Source organism: Coregonus lavaretus (genome assembly GCF_964263955.1).
Source record: "Coregonus lavaretus genome assembly, chromosome: 10".
Taxonomy (NCBI): Eukaryota; Metazoa; Chordata; class Actinopteri; order Salmoniformes; family Salmonidae; genus Coregonus; species Coregonus lavaretus.
This window is the reverse complement of record NC_139997.1, coordinates 52,147,686-52,163,313: the sequence shown is the minus strand read 5'-3', so window position 1 is coordinate 52,163,313 and position 15,628 is coordinate 52,147,686. Positions and strand designations below refer to the sequence as shown.

Genomic DNA, 15,628 nt, shown 5'->3' with positions numbered 1-15,628 from the left:
GTTTACTTCAGTGTGTCTTTGTGGACTGAGATGGTCAAGTATGGCAAAATAAACAAGGACTCTGAAACGCATGACCTCATGGCTACTCACCAAAGACTGTCTGTGATTCACATTATGAGCCGACAGGCTAATTCAGACAGAGACGGCAAATTCCACTAAAGCTAATCAGATTTGGATGTATTGCTCATTAAACTGGTTTGACGAGAGGGCATTCTATGTGTTGTGTTGAGACAGAGAGCCTATTGAGGCAGAGCTGAGTGGAGTCACGGACACACAGGCCCAGTTTGGCTGGGGGACGGCTGGTCAGGCAGGCAGGCCGTCTCTGTAGAGATGAGACCATGGTTCTGCCTTAATTAACAACATCTGTGCGTGACGAGAGAGAAATAACCCTCCTCCTCCTCCTCTTCATTCCTCATCATCCAGTCGGCCTGTTTCTCATACGCCTCTTTTTGGCATGCAAAGACAAACAGCTGCCATCGCACATCTGGGGCTAATGAATCCAAGCATCACTCTCTCTACCCTTTCTCTCTCTCTCTCTCTCTCTCACACACTTTCTCTCTCTCTCCTTCTCTCTCTCCCACTTTCTTCCTACTCTCTTTCACTCTCGCTCTATTCTCCTGCCACTAAACTCTCTTCTTCCATCTATCGTTCTGTCTCTCCCTGTTGTCTGTTTGTTCCTGTGCACATGGCCCTGGTGTTTTAGAGTGTTCCAGATTCATGCCAGGACAGGACATAAGGCCTGCCAAGTATAATGTCATGGCCCGGCCCTCTGTGCAACAACATAAACAAAACTAACCAGATCAAAAAGTTTCAGATAACAGGGGATACTTGTACTTACTAAGGAGGGAGGGATACACAGATAGAATGGAATAAAGCACTGAACTACTGTGTACAATAGATCACTGTAGACATTATTAACATGGACAGGAGCCCCTGTTCTTGTGTTCCGTGTTCTTGTGTGCTGTTCTGTTGTCTGGAGGGGCTACAAGCAGGAAATGAGAAGGTGACATCATTCTGTAAGAACCTTGGGTCTCACTGTATCTTTTCTACAAATGGAAAAGCCACTGAAAACGTGTCCAATCTTTTTCCAGCTCTTTCTTTCTCTCCCTCTATTTTTCGTTCTCTCTCTCTCTGCGTTTCTGTCTTTTCACACCTCTTCATCGTACTCCGCTGCTTTTCTCTTAGGTCTGTCTCTCGTTCCCTCACTCTCTGTGCCTGCAGCAGGAAGTGCAGAAGGCTTGATTTCCTGAGCAGACACATCCTCTGTTTAACCCTGTACTGCACTGTATGCTCTGGGCTCCTGTGTGACCCACGCATCACTTCCTGTCCTTGTGATTAGGGACGAGGGACAAGAGAGATGAGCTCTTTTGCTGCTGAACAACGCACAGTGGTGGCTGCTCACAGCAATGGAGAGCATGGTTAGCTAACATAAAACCATCTCAAACCCAATTATTTGGAAAATGAATTTGATTTTTTCCCCCAAACATAGTGAACGAGTATTGCCTTTGAGAGGAGGTATGGCTAATAAAAAGGGCTAAACTCATTGTTTTGTTTTCTTACAACAGTAGCAAGTGTTTTGCATTTTTCAAATCAAGAGCAGACTTTTAAATTTTAGACATTTAGCAGACGCTCTTATCCAGAGCAACTAGTGTTAAGTGCCTTGCTCAAGTGCATATCAACAGATGTTTCACTCTCTCTCCTCAGCTGCATTCATCAACCACTGCATTCTAAGAGGTCTCTCTCCAGCAGCAGTAATGGCCGATAGTGAGGGCCAATGGAGTGTGCTCTATTAGTTGTGGACGTCTACAGGGAGTTCATTTCCGTTAGGAGGAACTGAACTGTCACTGGAAGCAGGCCAGCGCTGATCTCTCTCTCTCTCTCTCTCTCTCTCTCTCTCTCTCTCTCTCTCTCTCTCTCTCTCTCTCTCTCTCTCGCTCTCTCGCTCTCTCGCTCTCTCGCTCTCTCTCTCTCGCTCTCTCACACTCCTTTGGAAAACCATGTTTCCTTTGCAGCTACACAGATCTCAGACCAGAACTGAATGTCCACAATTACCACCAGCCAGAGCTCACCAGGCCTGCTATAATGTGTGTAAGAACATCTGTGGTAGTAGAAGTCAAAGACACTCATCCTCCATGTCCTGTTAAACCACAGTGACCTGAATGTCCTTGATGAGTGCTGACTGCTACGATGAAATGTGAAATGGACTTTAAGCTCTTTAAACTTTGTGGCTGAAATGTTGGCTATATGAGGGACTACTCAACTTTGGTGTATTCAGTCCCTTGCATTCAGTGTACCCCCCTATGTATTTGCCTATGTAGTCCCTGTCAATTGTCAATGTAAGTTTTTATGTATTTGACAGATGTTGCAAAACCACTTTCCCTCTGGGACTGTAAAGTTTAAACTTTAACGTGAACTTTATTCACCCCTAACCTTTGACCTCTTACCGAGTTGTGCGTCTTGGCAGTGATGGTGCGGACAGTGTCCGAGTCCCAGATGACCAGGTCGGCGTCGGAGCCCACGGCTATCCGGCCCTTACGGGGGTACAGGTTCAGGATCTTGGCGGCGTTGGTGCTCGTCACGGCAACAAACATGTTCTCGTCCATCTTGCCGGTGGTCTGAGTGAGCAGGAAAAAATGCTAACGGTGAAGTGCTAGCTAAACAAAGATACTTTTGCAGCTGACTGGTGGGTGGAGGCACTCCTGTAGTCTCACGCAAGAACACACGCACACACACACACACACACACACACACACACACACACACACACACACACACACACACACACACACAAATATGCTAGTGCTGAGACCATGTGTTTTTGCCTGAAGGGAGACTTAAGTGTGAATAATTCATCTGAATTTCAGAGGCAAAGCTGCACCACAATTCATTACACAGCAGTCCAAAACTACAAACCAAACCAAAGAAAAAAAAGAAGAGATCTATACTGTTCTAAGCAGGGTAAACGGCTGGGGGGACAGATCCAGAGATAGATAGAGAGAGAGAAGAACTCATAGAAACACAAAACCACACTACCAGATGGATTAGGGAAGAGGAGACAGGAGAAACTGCAGTGAACTGTGGAGACAGTGCAGCATGAACAAGGAGTGGGGTACTTAGAGAGTAGCTAAGAGGGTTAGAGGGAGCAAGGTAAAGAAAGGGTCCGTGAAAGGTAGTGGAGCTAATGGCACTCTATTCCCTATATTGTGCACTACTTTTGGTGAGAGCTATATGGGCCCTATAAAGGGAATGCCATTTGAGACGCAGCTAGAAATATGTCATGCAGATAGAAATATGTCATGCAGATAGTTGTACATCCATCCTCTCATCCTCACCACAGCCTTGTCCCAGATGAGGGACATCCTCTCCTCCACTCCGTTCACGCCCTCAGGGATCTGAGTGAAGTCATCCTTCCCTATGGCCTTCTGGGCCACGCTGAAGGTGCAGTGGGCACTGCCAGTCACGTTCAGGTCACCACTGGGAGGGAGGGAGAGGGAGAGGGAGAGGGAGAGAGAGAGAGAGAGAGAGAGAGAGAGAGAGAGAGAGAGAGAGAGAGAGAGAGAGAGAGAGAGAGAGAGAGAGAGAGAGAGAGAGAGAGAGAGAGAGAGAGAGAGAGAGAGAGAGAGAGAGAGAGAGAGAGAGAGAGAGAGAGAGAGAGAGAGAGAGAGAGAGAGAGAGAGAGAGAGAGAGAGAGAGAGAGAGAGAGAGAGAGAGAGAGAGAAGAGAGAGAGAGAGAGAGAGAGAGAGAGAGAGAGAGAGAGAGAGAGAGAGAGAGAGAGAGAGAGAGAGAGAGAGAGAGAGAGAGAGAGAGAGAGAGAGAGAGAGAGAGAGAGAGAGAGAGAGATTAAAGGAAAGGAGGACATGGAAAGATAAGGATTAGGGAGAGAGAGAGTTCCATTTTAGCAAGGGCTTTGCTGCTGAAAAATGCTAGATACAGTAGTAAGAAATATGTCACGATGCAAACACAACAGTGACACAAACGGCAGCAGATTCAATTATTAAAAAGTATTCCAGAGTAAATTCAGACAGGTACTGCTTCAGACCTGTAAGAATTGCTTTACTTCATAGCTGTGATTCTGAGCACTTATGTTTATTCGATATATAAAATCTGGAAAAGTTCACAATTAGCTGGAGTAGCACAGACAAAGTAGATGGATTACTCTGAGTCAAGTGCCAAGGTCTCCTCTTACCAGTTATTGATGTCTTCCCTTTCTTACAGAGCACTCTAACTTTCCTAGCAGACAAACAGACCCACTTGTGCAACCATCAGACTATCTATCATGAGATTGGAAGCGCCTCCAGAACTCTATCAACTTGTTTGCACCCTTCGATGGATAAAGTCATAGAGCACATACAGGACAGATGCAGCGTGGACAGGAGAGGTCAGTGGAGTGTTATTCAGTCAATAGGGGGCGCTCTTTACCTGGCCAGTAACGTGTTCAGGTAGTCTGGGGTGGTGGGGTCCGGGCTGAGGGGGGGTGATGTCACAAAGGAGGCGGCCTTGGCCCAGTTCTTGCTCCAATAGTGTGTCCCGTCAGTCCCAAGGCTGGCCGTGATTGGCTCGCCGAACACAACGTTACCTGGGGAAAAGTTGTTGTCACCCAGGGTGAGAATACATCAAATCAACTCACCTTATCCTCCAAAACATATGAATTAAAGGGAGAATCTAATCTAACTAACAGTTCTGGGGAAAGAGCTGAAATAGCTTGTAGTAAATATCTGATGTTCTCCAAGCCTTGCCTCGTGTTTCTCTTTCCTGGGGTTATTTGCGAGTCTCTCTCTCTCTCTCTCTGGGCTCTGACATGACGAATCTGATGTCAGCACTGAGGAACAGGTTCCAGCCAGTGATGAAAGCAAGGCCTCCTGGGAGCACATCTCCACGCCAGGCGACCCTCACATGCTTCCAACATGAGGACATGCAAACAGCATTTTTTTCCTCCCTGCTTCTTCATCAAAAAGTGTACGTCTTTCTCTCCATCACGTACAAGAGGCCTGCTCTCTCTCCCTGCTCCTCTGTGATGAATAGCAGAGACAGGTTTCTGACTGTTTGCTACGGTGAACCCCAGGTAATAAGTTAGGGATTCTTCTCAAAACGGGCCTTCTTCTATCCAGTGTGTCTACTAGACCAGACCAGACCTATCGTGTAAATCTGGAGGATGAACCAAGACACCACAATCAGCACATAAGGGCATAGGTGCATTCCTATCATCTGACAGAATAGAAGAGTTTAAGGAAGCAGCAGCGAAGTTGCACTAAGAGGTGAGGACAACCTTGAACTACCATCAAGGCCCATGCAGGCCCAAGGACATACTGTAGTTCTTGTGTTCTGATATGATGGATATTGTTTCTAGGCATTCATTGTGACTTTCAAATATATAATTCAGCTGCCTGAGTGACATGCTAATTACAGCATAATGCCAGTCAGCCACACTGTGAACCTGTGTACCTTTCTTCCTGGCCTGTGAGATGATGTCGGCAGCACTCTTGCTCATGACCCTGGTCACATACAGGGGGCAGTTGGTCTGGCTGGCAATGGTGATGGCACGGAACACAGCCTCTGCCTCCAGCTAGATGGGGGAATCGACAGATACAGTGACACACACGCATGCACGCAGGCAGACAGACGGACACAGACAGACAGGCAGATGGACAGACAGGCAGACAGGCAGGCAGGCAGACAGGCAGGCAGGCAGGCAGGCAGGCAGACAGACAGAGAGAGACATATAGAACAATCAATTAGTATATGAACAGATTCAACTAACCCTGGACTGGCAACCTCACCTACTGCCAGTGGACTTGTGTTCTGCTGTAACCCAGTCTAGAAATGCTCACTGATGCAATGCCAGCTTTGATATGGGACCAAGCTCCACTCTGTTAGTGGTGCTGCAGTATCACATTGTTTTGTTTGTTCCAATAACTACAATTGGGAGAATTACCAGAGTGCATTTTTATTTTTTTACTGTTGGTCCGTATTTGTCGGCAAACAGATGTGTGCAAATGTGCATGCATACCTTACTGATTCCACAAAATTCAGCTCACACACACACACACACACACACACACACACACACACACACACACACACACACACACACACACACACAGACACACACACAGACACACACACAGACAGACACACACACAGACAGACATATTGGGTATAGTGTCCCACCTCCTCTGGCCTGCTCAGCACGTGTCCCTCTGGTCCAGTGATTCCCATCTCCAGCATGCGTGCCTGCTCCTGTGGGACAGACAGACAGCAGAACCGTGTTCATCCGAATTCACCCCAGCCTCTAGCACACACTCACACACACACCAGCACCCCAAACAGACATATGGCAGTATCGAACCCTGCATCAATAACACATTGCATGGAGAGATGCCCGGGCTGCGAGAGAGTGGTGAGTGGTTAACTGTTGTTTGGAGGTTTTCACCCTCATATTCACCCATGACAGCTTTGGGGTAACATTGGGACATGATACTGGGGCTCAGACAGCGAGGAAGCAGGCTTTACAGTCCGGCCAGACAGATCCCAGAAACCCTAACTCTCTGAGGGAATCCAAACCAGCTATTAAGGCTCACCCAGCTCCCTCCCAGGACTGCATCCACACATTACTGTCAGTGTCCTGCACTAACCCCTCTCAACCTCACCCTTTCCCTTTCCTTCTGATACAGTATCTATGGGAGTCTGTTTAGTCTGGGAGAACAGGACAATGTATGACTGGATGGTGATGCACTGTGATAAAGGTCAAAGGTTGAGCCAGGGAGGAGAGAGGAGGGGGTGGGTGGTTGTTGTGACAGGTGGGTTACCTCGGCGATGATCTCTCCATTCTCAGCATGGACCTGCACAATGCCACCCATCTCTCCCAGGAAGGTAAAGATCTCATACAGCTGTAGAGACACATTCATAGAACATAGTAGAAACATGAATAGAACATAGTAGAAACATGAATAGAACATAGTAGAAACATGAATAGAACATAGTAGAAACATGAATAGAACATAGTAGAAACATGAATAGAACATAGTAGAAACATAAATAGAAAATAGTAGACACATGAATAGAACATAGTAGACACATTAATATAACACAATAAAGTGAAAGGTCGCAGTCCACCCACATCAGACCACACATAGGAAGCCACACGATGTCTGCTATAATAAACGACCAATTACGGGGTGGTCACCAAACATGACTAAACTAGTCTTGCGTGGGCTGCTCCAGTTTAAAATAGTCTAGCATTACCACAGTGCCTCCATATAGGCCTCATGATTTGCAGACATGGTCATTTTTTCCATTGATTACAGTTTGGCGGGACTGTACTTCACGTGCTTGCCAAGCCGAGCCGAGCAGTGCTCACCAACATGGTGTTGCTCTAGGCTAGCTAGAATACTATACCTCACTGTTGCTCATCTGGTAGAAGTCCTTATAGGCCATGTAGACCTGGAAGGAGTTCACACCTGAGAGAGAGAGAGAGAGAGAGAGAGAGAGAGAGAGAGAGAGAGAGAGAGAGAGAGAGAGAGAGAGAGAGAGAGAGAGAGAGAGAGAGAGAGAGAGAGAGAGAGAGAGAGAGAGAGAGAGAGAGAGAGAGAGAGAGAGAAACAACACAAACTGAGAACAGTCCTGTGATAATGACAGTTTATTCAGGGAGCCCAACAGATGATTCCTCATCAGGCTGTCTCCTTTCATCTAAAGTGACTGGAGTTTAGGGCCTGACTATCATTACCAGAAAATTATCACTGAATTATCACAGTGAATTATTGTAATGTTTGTTTATGTGTCAATTCATCCTTTAAGGGATGGGTTGCCAACTGGCGATTTGACACGAAAATAAAATGTCATGCATTGATTCACCAAGAGGCCTGTCTTCTGCTCTCTGGACATTGGGGATGTGCTGGAGTGGCCTTACGGGCCTGTCAACTCTGTCCTGTGGCTGAGTTATCTAACTGGGCGTGAAACCACAGAGGGTCCCCTCAGCCCTCAGAGCACCACACCCTCCTGCAGATGGACAGTGGTGTTTGGGTTTGGCCAGGTATGGACCACAGATCCTGGGAGTGGACTGGACGCCAGGACCAGGATGCCTGTGGCTGGGGGACGGACTGAGATTATGGGCCAGAGACAAGGAAGAGGAGGAAGCCACCACCGCTGATCGCTTTTCATAGCTTCTGCCAGTAGTAGTCAGCTAATCATGGCTACCCGGACTATTTGCACTGCCCCCCCACCCCATCTTTTTACGCTGCTGCTACTCTGCTAATTATTTATGCATAGTCACTTTAACTCTACCCACATGTACATATTACTTCAACTACCTCAACTAGCCGGTGCCCCCGCACATTGACTCTGCACCGGTACCCCCCTGTATATATAGCCTCCCTACTGTTATTTTATTTTACTTCTGCTCTTTTTTTCTCAACACTTTTTTGTTGTTTTATTCTACTTTTTTATAAAAAATAAATGCACTGTTGGTTAAGGGCTGTAAGTAAGCATTTCACTGTAATGTCTGCACCTGTTGTATTCGGCGCATGTGGCCAATACAATTTGATTTGATTTGATTTGATTTAGTAACCCTGCTCATCTTGATTAGGTATAATAGCGCTGTCTGCCTGCCTTTCTGTCTGTCCATCCATCCACCCGTACGTCCGTCTGTCTGCTAGGCCTGTAAACCCTCACTGTGCAGCAGCACTGAGGGACTTTCTCTAAGGAGGGTTAACTCTTTGTCTGGATCCAAATAGAATTCCCAATGATCCTCTCAATCCAGTTTATATTCAGACTGACAGATATTTGTGATGAACAGTACCCTGCCTAACCTTTTGGTAGTGGATGAGTTTCCTCCCAAGCATACTGAAATCAAATCCACTTGTTGGTGTGAAGCTGCTCATTACCTTTCTCCTTGAGCAGTGTGTCTACTTCCTGCTTGACGCTGTCATTCCAGTGGGTGATGTCCACATGGAGGGAGTAGTCACAGCAGGTCTTCTCGTCAGCCCAGCTCCTCCACTGCTCAAAGGCCTCGATCAGACTGCTGCCCGGCTCTGGGATCACATGGTCCACTGTAGGCAGGCAGGGAGGAAAGGAGAGAGAGAGAGAGAGAGAGAGAGAGAGAGAGAGAGAGAAGAGAGAGAGAGAGAGAGAGAGGAGAGAGAGAGAGAGAGAGAGAGAGAGAGAGAGAGAGAGAGAGAGAGAGAAGAGAGAGAGAGAGAGAGAGAGAGTGAGTGAGAGTGAGAGTGAGAGAGTGAGAGAGAGAGAGAGAGAGAGAGAGAGAGAGAGAGAGGAGAGAGAGAGAGAGAGAGAGAGAGAGAGGAGAGAGAGAGAGAGAGAGAGAGAGAGAGAGGATGTTACTAGTGTTGCTTGTCCTGTTTGTGTTATATAACTCACAATGCCCGTGTCTCTGTGTCTCCTTTGCCAGTGGCTTTCAATACAATGTCAGATGTCAATGGAAATGTCTGAGTGTGTGCTTGGGTTACATCGACCTCACTGTTCATTTTGGTGTGAGGCTAATCGAAAATCAGCTCAAGAGATAAAGAGAAATGCCCCCTAGTCTCTGATGTAATATGTCCGCTTGCTGCCCTGACCACCTGACCACTTCCTGATCCAATTAAAGACCGCCCAATCTCCCCAGATCCCTCTGTGCGTGTTAATGCGATCTCGAGTCAGCGGTAACCAAGAAAAGATCTGTTGTTTACTATGTTGACTCTCTGACTGAGGCTTTGTCGCTTGTAACTCTCAAAGACGTGAATGGGGGGATGAATAGGCTAATGCAGTAAACGAGTGTGCTGGAGGCAGTTCTTCCTTCACAGGGCTACAGACACCAGACAGTTCAGTACCAGTGGATCATAGTGAGGCATTCCTATCTACCAGCTGTTCCATCTGTGTGTTCGGCCCATTTTTTGGGCTTGGGCTGGGGTGCCTCACACACAGCTCGCCTATTTCCACGGGACTTGTGTTTCACTGTGTTCGCCCCCATCGCCCCTCCTCGTTCCCCCACCCTCCCTACGGCCCTTTGTGTGGTCCCCTGGACTGCTGCCCACACTAGCTGATTTAGGAGAGCTCCCCCCTCCTCTCCCTCTCTCTCTCTCTCTCTCTCTCTCTCTATCACTCTCTCTTGTGCTCTGGCTCTCTTTCTTTCTTTCTTTCTCTCTCTTTATCTCTCTCTCTCTTCCTCAATGGATAAAGCCGCCACATGGCTGCCCCCCTCACAATCTACACTGTGTTTTGTCTACAATCTCAGACCGCCACAGCCAAGTAGTGTGGATTATAATCTTCCCTCAATTTTCAACTAAAATCAGATAATAACCACAGACATACAGTAAACCAGTACGATTCAGACTTTCTCTCTAAATGGATAAATTGCCCTAATGAATATGGATGTAATTGATATAGGAGTCTTTCCATGTCATGAGGGTAGTGAACTACAACAACCCCTCTTATTGGGCCCTTGCAGTCTGTTATTGTGATACCCTCAGACCTCCCACCCACCTCCCCCCAGTGAGAGACATGCTCCATGGCTCCCTTCCTTCCCCCTTACCGATCATGGTGGTTCCCCCAGCCAGGGCAGCCTTGGAGCCCTGGGAGAAGTCATCTACGGTGGTTGTGCCCCGGTAGGGCATCTGGAAGTGGGTGTGGATGTCAATGCCACCGGGGATCACCATCTTGCCGTTGGCCTCGACAGTCTTGATCCCTCCTGGGACGATCAAGTTGTCTCCAATCTGCCTGGAGGTTTAGAAGGGAGAAAAGCCATGTCAGGACAGGGGTATCATCGAGTTGACACAATACTGTACATTAATGATATGAATAGCTAAATAGCTCATGAATAAACTGAAATGAATATATTATCATATCATAAGAAATGTTGTTTTGCTCATGGCTGGCTGGTGTACAGTAAAGGTAATCAAATGGAAAGTTAGCGGTGACCCAGCAACATTACTAAACTATCAATCCTTACATATTGGATGAAAGTCATTAGAGCATGTCAAATAGCAGCTTGGAGAGCTGCAGTGCAGACAGACAGTCAGATAGACAGACAGAGGAGAGGGCTGCCCGGTCAACGCTAGCCTGGCCTGGCCTGCTTAATTGGTATGCAGCTCTAACCTTCCTGCGGGTGATTTAACTATCAGAGCTCCTCTATGGGAGCACACAGGACAAAGAGCCTAATAGGCTGATTGAGTGGGAACAGGAAAGGGGGGAAAATAATGCCCTTCCAAGAGCAGGGAGGAATGTACTCCCATTGCCTTTCTTCTGGCCCTGCGCACTATGCACTACTATACAGTACTGTACACTACTATACACTACTATACACTACTATACAGTACTATACACTACTATACACTACTATACACTACTATACAGTACTATATACTACTATACAGTACTATACACTACTATGCACTACTATACACTACTATAATAATAAAATAATAATAATAATAATATGCCATTTAGCAGACGCTTTTATCCAAAGCGACTTACAGTCATGCGTGCATACATTTTTGTGTATGGGTGGTCCCGGGGATCGAACCCACTACCTTGGCGTTACAAGCGCCGTGCTCTACCACTACTATACACTACTATACACTACTATACAGTACTATGCACTACTATACACTACTATACACTACTATACACTACTATGCACTACTATACACTACTATACACTACTATACACTACTATGCACTACTATACACTACTATACACTACTATAAACTACTATGCACTACTATGCACTACTATGCACTACTATACACTACTATACACCACTATAAACTACTATGCACTACTATACACTACTATACACTACTATGCACTACTATGCACTCCTATACACTACTATACACTACTATATACTACTATACACTACTATACACTACTATATATTTTTTATGCACTATTATACACTACTATACACTACTATGCACTACTATGCACTACTATACACTACTATGCACTACTATACACTACTATACACTACTATGCACTACTATACACTACTATACACTACTATAAACTACTATGCACTACTACGCACTACTATGCACTACTATACACTACTATACACTACTATAAACTACTATGCACTACTATACACTACTATACACTACTATGCACTACTATGCACTCCTATACACTACTATACACTACTATATACTACTATACACTACTATACACTACTATATATTTTTTATGCACTATTATACACTACTATACACTACTATGCACTACTATGCACTACTATACACTACTATGCACTACTATACACTACTATGTACTACTATGCACTACTATACACTACTATGCACTATTATGCACTACTATACACTACTATACACTACTATGCACTACTATGCACTACTATACACTACTATACACTACTATGCACTACTATACACTACTATACACTACTATGCACTACTATGCACTCCTATACACTACTATACACTACTATGCACTACTATACACTACTATACACTACTATACACTACTATGCACTACTATACACTACTATACACTACTATATATTTTTTATGCACTACTATACACTACTATGCACTACTATGCACTACTATACACTACTATGCACTACTATGCACTCCTATACACTACTATACACTACTATATACTACTATACACTACTATACACTACTATATATTTTTTATGCACTATTATACACTACTATACACTACTATGCACTACTATGCACTACTATACACTACTATGCACTACTATACACTACTATGTACTACTATGCACTACTATACACTACTATGCACTATTATGCACTACTATACACTACTATACACTACTATGCACTACTATGCACTACTATACACTACTATACACTACTATGCACTACTATACACTACTATACACTACTATGCACTACTATGCACTCCTATACACTACTATACACTACTATGCACTACTATACACTACTATACACTACTATACACTACTATGCACTACTATACACTACTATACACTACTATATATTTTTTATGCACTACTATACACTACTATGCACTACTATGCACTACTATACACTACTATACACTACTATGCACTACTATACACTACTATGCACTACTATACACTACTATACACTACTATGCACTACTATGCACTCCTATACACTACTATACACTACTATATACTACTATACACTACTATACACTACTATATATTTTTTAAGCACTATTATACACTACTATACACTACTATGCACTACTATGCACTACTATACACTACTATGCACTACTATACACTACTATGTACTACTATGCACTACTATACACTACTATGCACTATTATGCACTACTATACACTACTATACACTACTATGCACTACTATGCACTACTATACACTACTATGCACTACTATACACTACTATACACTACTATGCACTACTATGCACTCCTATACACTACTATACACTACTATGCACTACTATACACTACTATACACTACTATACACTACTATGCACTACTATACACTACTATACACTACTATATATTTTTTATGCACTACTATACACTACTATGCACTACTATACATTACTATACACTACTATGCACTACTATACACTACTATGCACTACTATGCACTACTATGCACTACTATACACTACTATGCACTACTTTGCACTACTATACACTACTATACACTACTATACACTACTATGCACTACTATGCACTACTTTAAACTACTATACACTATTATGCACTCCTATACACTACTATACACTACTATGCACTACTATACACTACTATACACTACTATACACTACTATGCACTACTATACACTACTATACACTACTATATATATATATATATATATATATATAGTATGCACTACTATACACTACTATGCACTACTATACACTACTATACACTACTATGCACTACTATGCACTCCTATACACTACTATACACTGCTATATACTACTATACACTACTATACACTACTATATATTTTTTATGCACTATTATACACTACTATACACTACTATGCACTACTATGCACTACTATACACTACTATGCACTACTATACACTACTATACACTACTATGCACTACTATACACTACTATACACTACTATAAACTACTATGCACTACTATGCACTACTATGCACTACTATACACTACTATACACTACTATAAACTACTATGCACTACTATACACTACTATACACTACTATGCACTACTATGCACTCCTATACACTACTATACACTACTATATACTACTATACACTACTATACACTACTATATATTTTTTATGCACTATTATACACTACTATACACTACTATGCACTACTATGCACTACTATACACTACTATGCACTACTATACACTACTATGTACTACTATGCACTACTATACACTACTATGCACTATTATGCACTACTATACACTACTATACACTACTATAATAATAATATAATAATAATAATAATGCACTACTATGCACTACTATGCACTACTATACACTACTATACACTACTATGCACTACTATACACTACTATACACTACTATGCACTACTATGCACTCCTATACACTACTATACACTACTATGCACTACTATACACTACTATACACTACTATACACTACTATGCACTACTATACACTACTATACACTACTATATATTTTTTATGCACTACTATACACTACTATGCACTACTATGCACTACTATACACTACTATACACTACTATGCACTACTATACACTACTATGCACTACTATACACTACTATACACTACTATGCACTACTATGCACTCCTATACACTACTATACACTACTATATACTACTATACACTACTATACACTACTATATATTTTTTATGCACTATTATACACTACTATACACTACTATGCACTACTATGCACTACTATACACTACTATGCACTACTATACACTACTATGTACTACTATGCACTACTATACACTACTATGCACTATTATGCACTACTATACACTACTATACACTACTATGCACTACTATGCACTACTATACACTACTATACACTACTATGCACTACTATACACTACTATACACTACTATGCACTACTATGCACTCCTATACACTACTATACACTACTATGCACTACTATACACTACTATACACTACTATACACTACTATGCACTACTATACACTACTATACACTACTATATATTTTTTATGCACTACTATACACTACTATGCACTACTATGCACTATTATACACTACTATACACTACTATGCACTACTATACACTACTATGCACTACTATGCACTACTATGCACTACTATACACTACTATGCACTACTTTGCACTACTATACACTACTATACACTACTATACACTACTATGCACTACTATGCACTACTATAAACTACTATACACTATTATGCACTCCTATACACTACTATACACTACTATGCACTACTATACACTACTATACACTACTATACACTACTATGCACTACTATACACTACTATACACTACTATATATAATATATATATATATATAGTATGCACTACTATACACTACTATGCACTACTATGCACTACTATACACTACTATACACTACTATGCACTACTATGCACTCCTATACACTACTATACACTACTATGCACTACTATAC

The 15,628-nt window shown here is 43.1% G+C and overlaps 1 protein-coding gene across 1 annotated transcript in view; it reads right to left on the bottom strand.

Moving 5' to 3' along the window:
• Positions 1-15,628, bottom strand: part of LOC311136380 (dihydropyrimidinase-related protein 3-like) — a gene marked incomplete at its 5' end in the record, with an annotated part of 40,439 nt that overhangs the window by 11,379 nt on the left and 13,432 nt on the right. Inside the window, 9 exons of the mRNA XM_084170478.1 lie at positions 2,445-2,615; positions 3,333-3,474; positions 4,421-4,577; positions 5,444-5,564; positions 6,170-6,238; positions 6,808-6,888; positions 7,397-7,458; positions 8,881-9,045; positions 10,521-10,705. Coding sequence (XP_084026604.1) covers positions 2,445-2,615; positions 3,333-3,474; positions 4,421-4,577; positions 5,444-5,564; positions 6,170-6,238; positions 6,808-6,888; positions 7,397-7,458; positions 8,881-9,045; positions 10,521-10,705 — 1,153 coding nt within the window. The remainder of the gene's footprint in view (positions 1-2,444; positions 2,616-3,332; positions 3,475-4,420; positions 4,578-5,443; positions 5,565-6,169; positions 6,239-6,807; positions 6,889-7,396; positions 7,459-8,880; positions 9,046-10,520; positions 10,706-15,628) is intronic.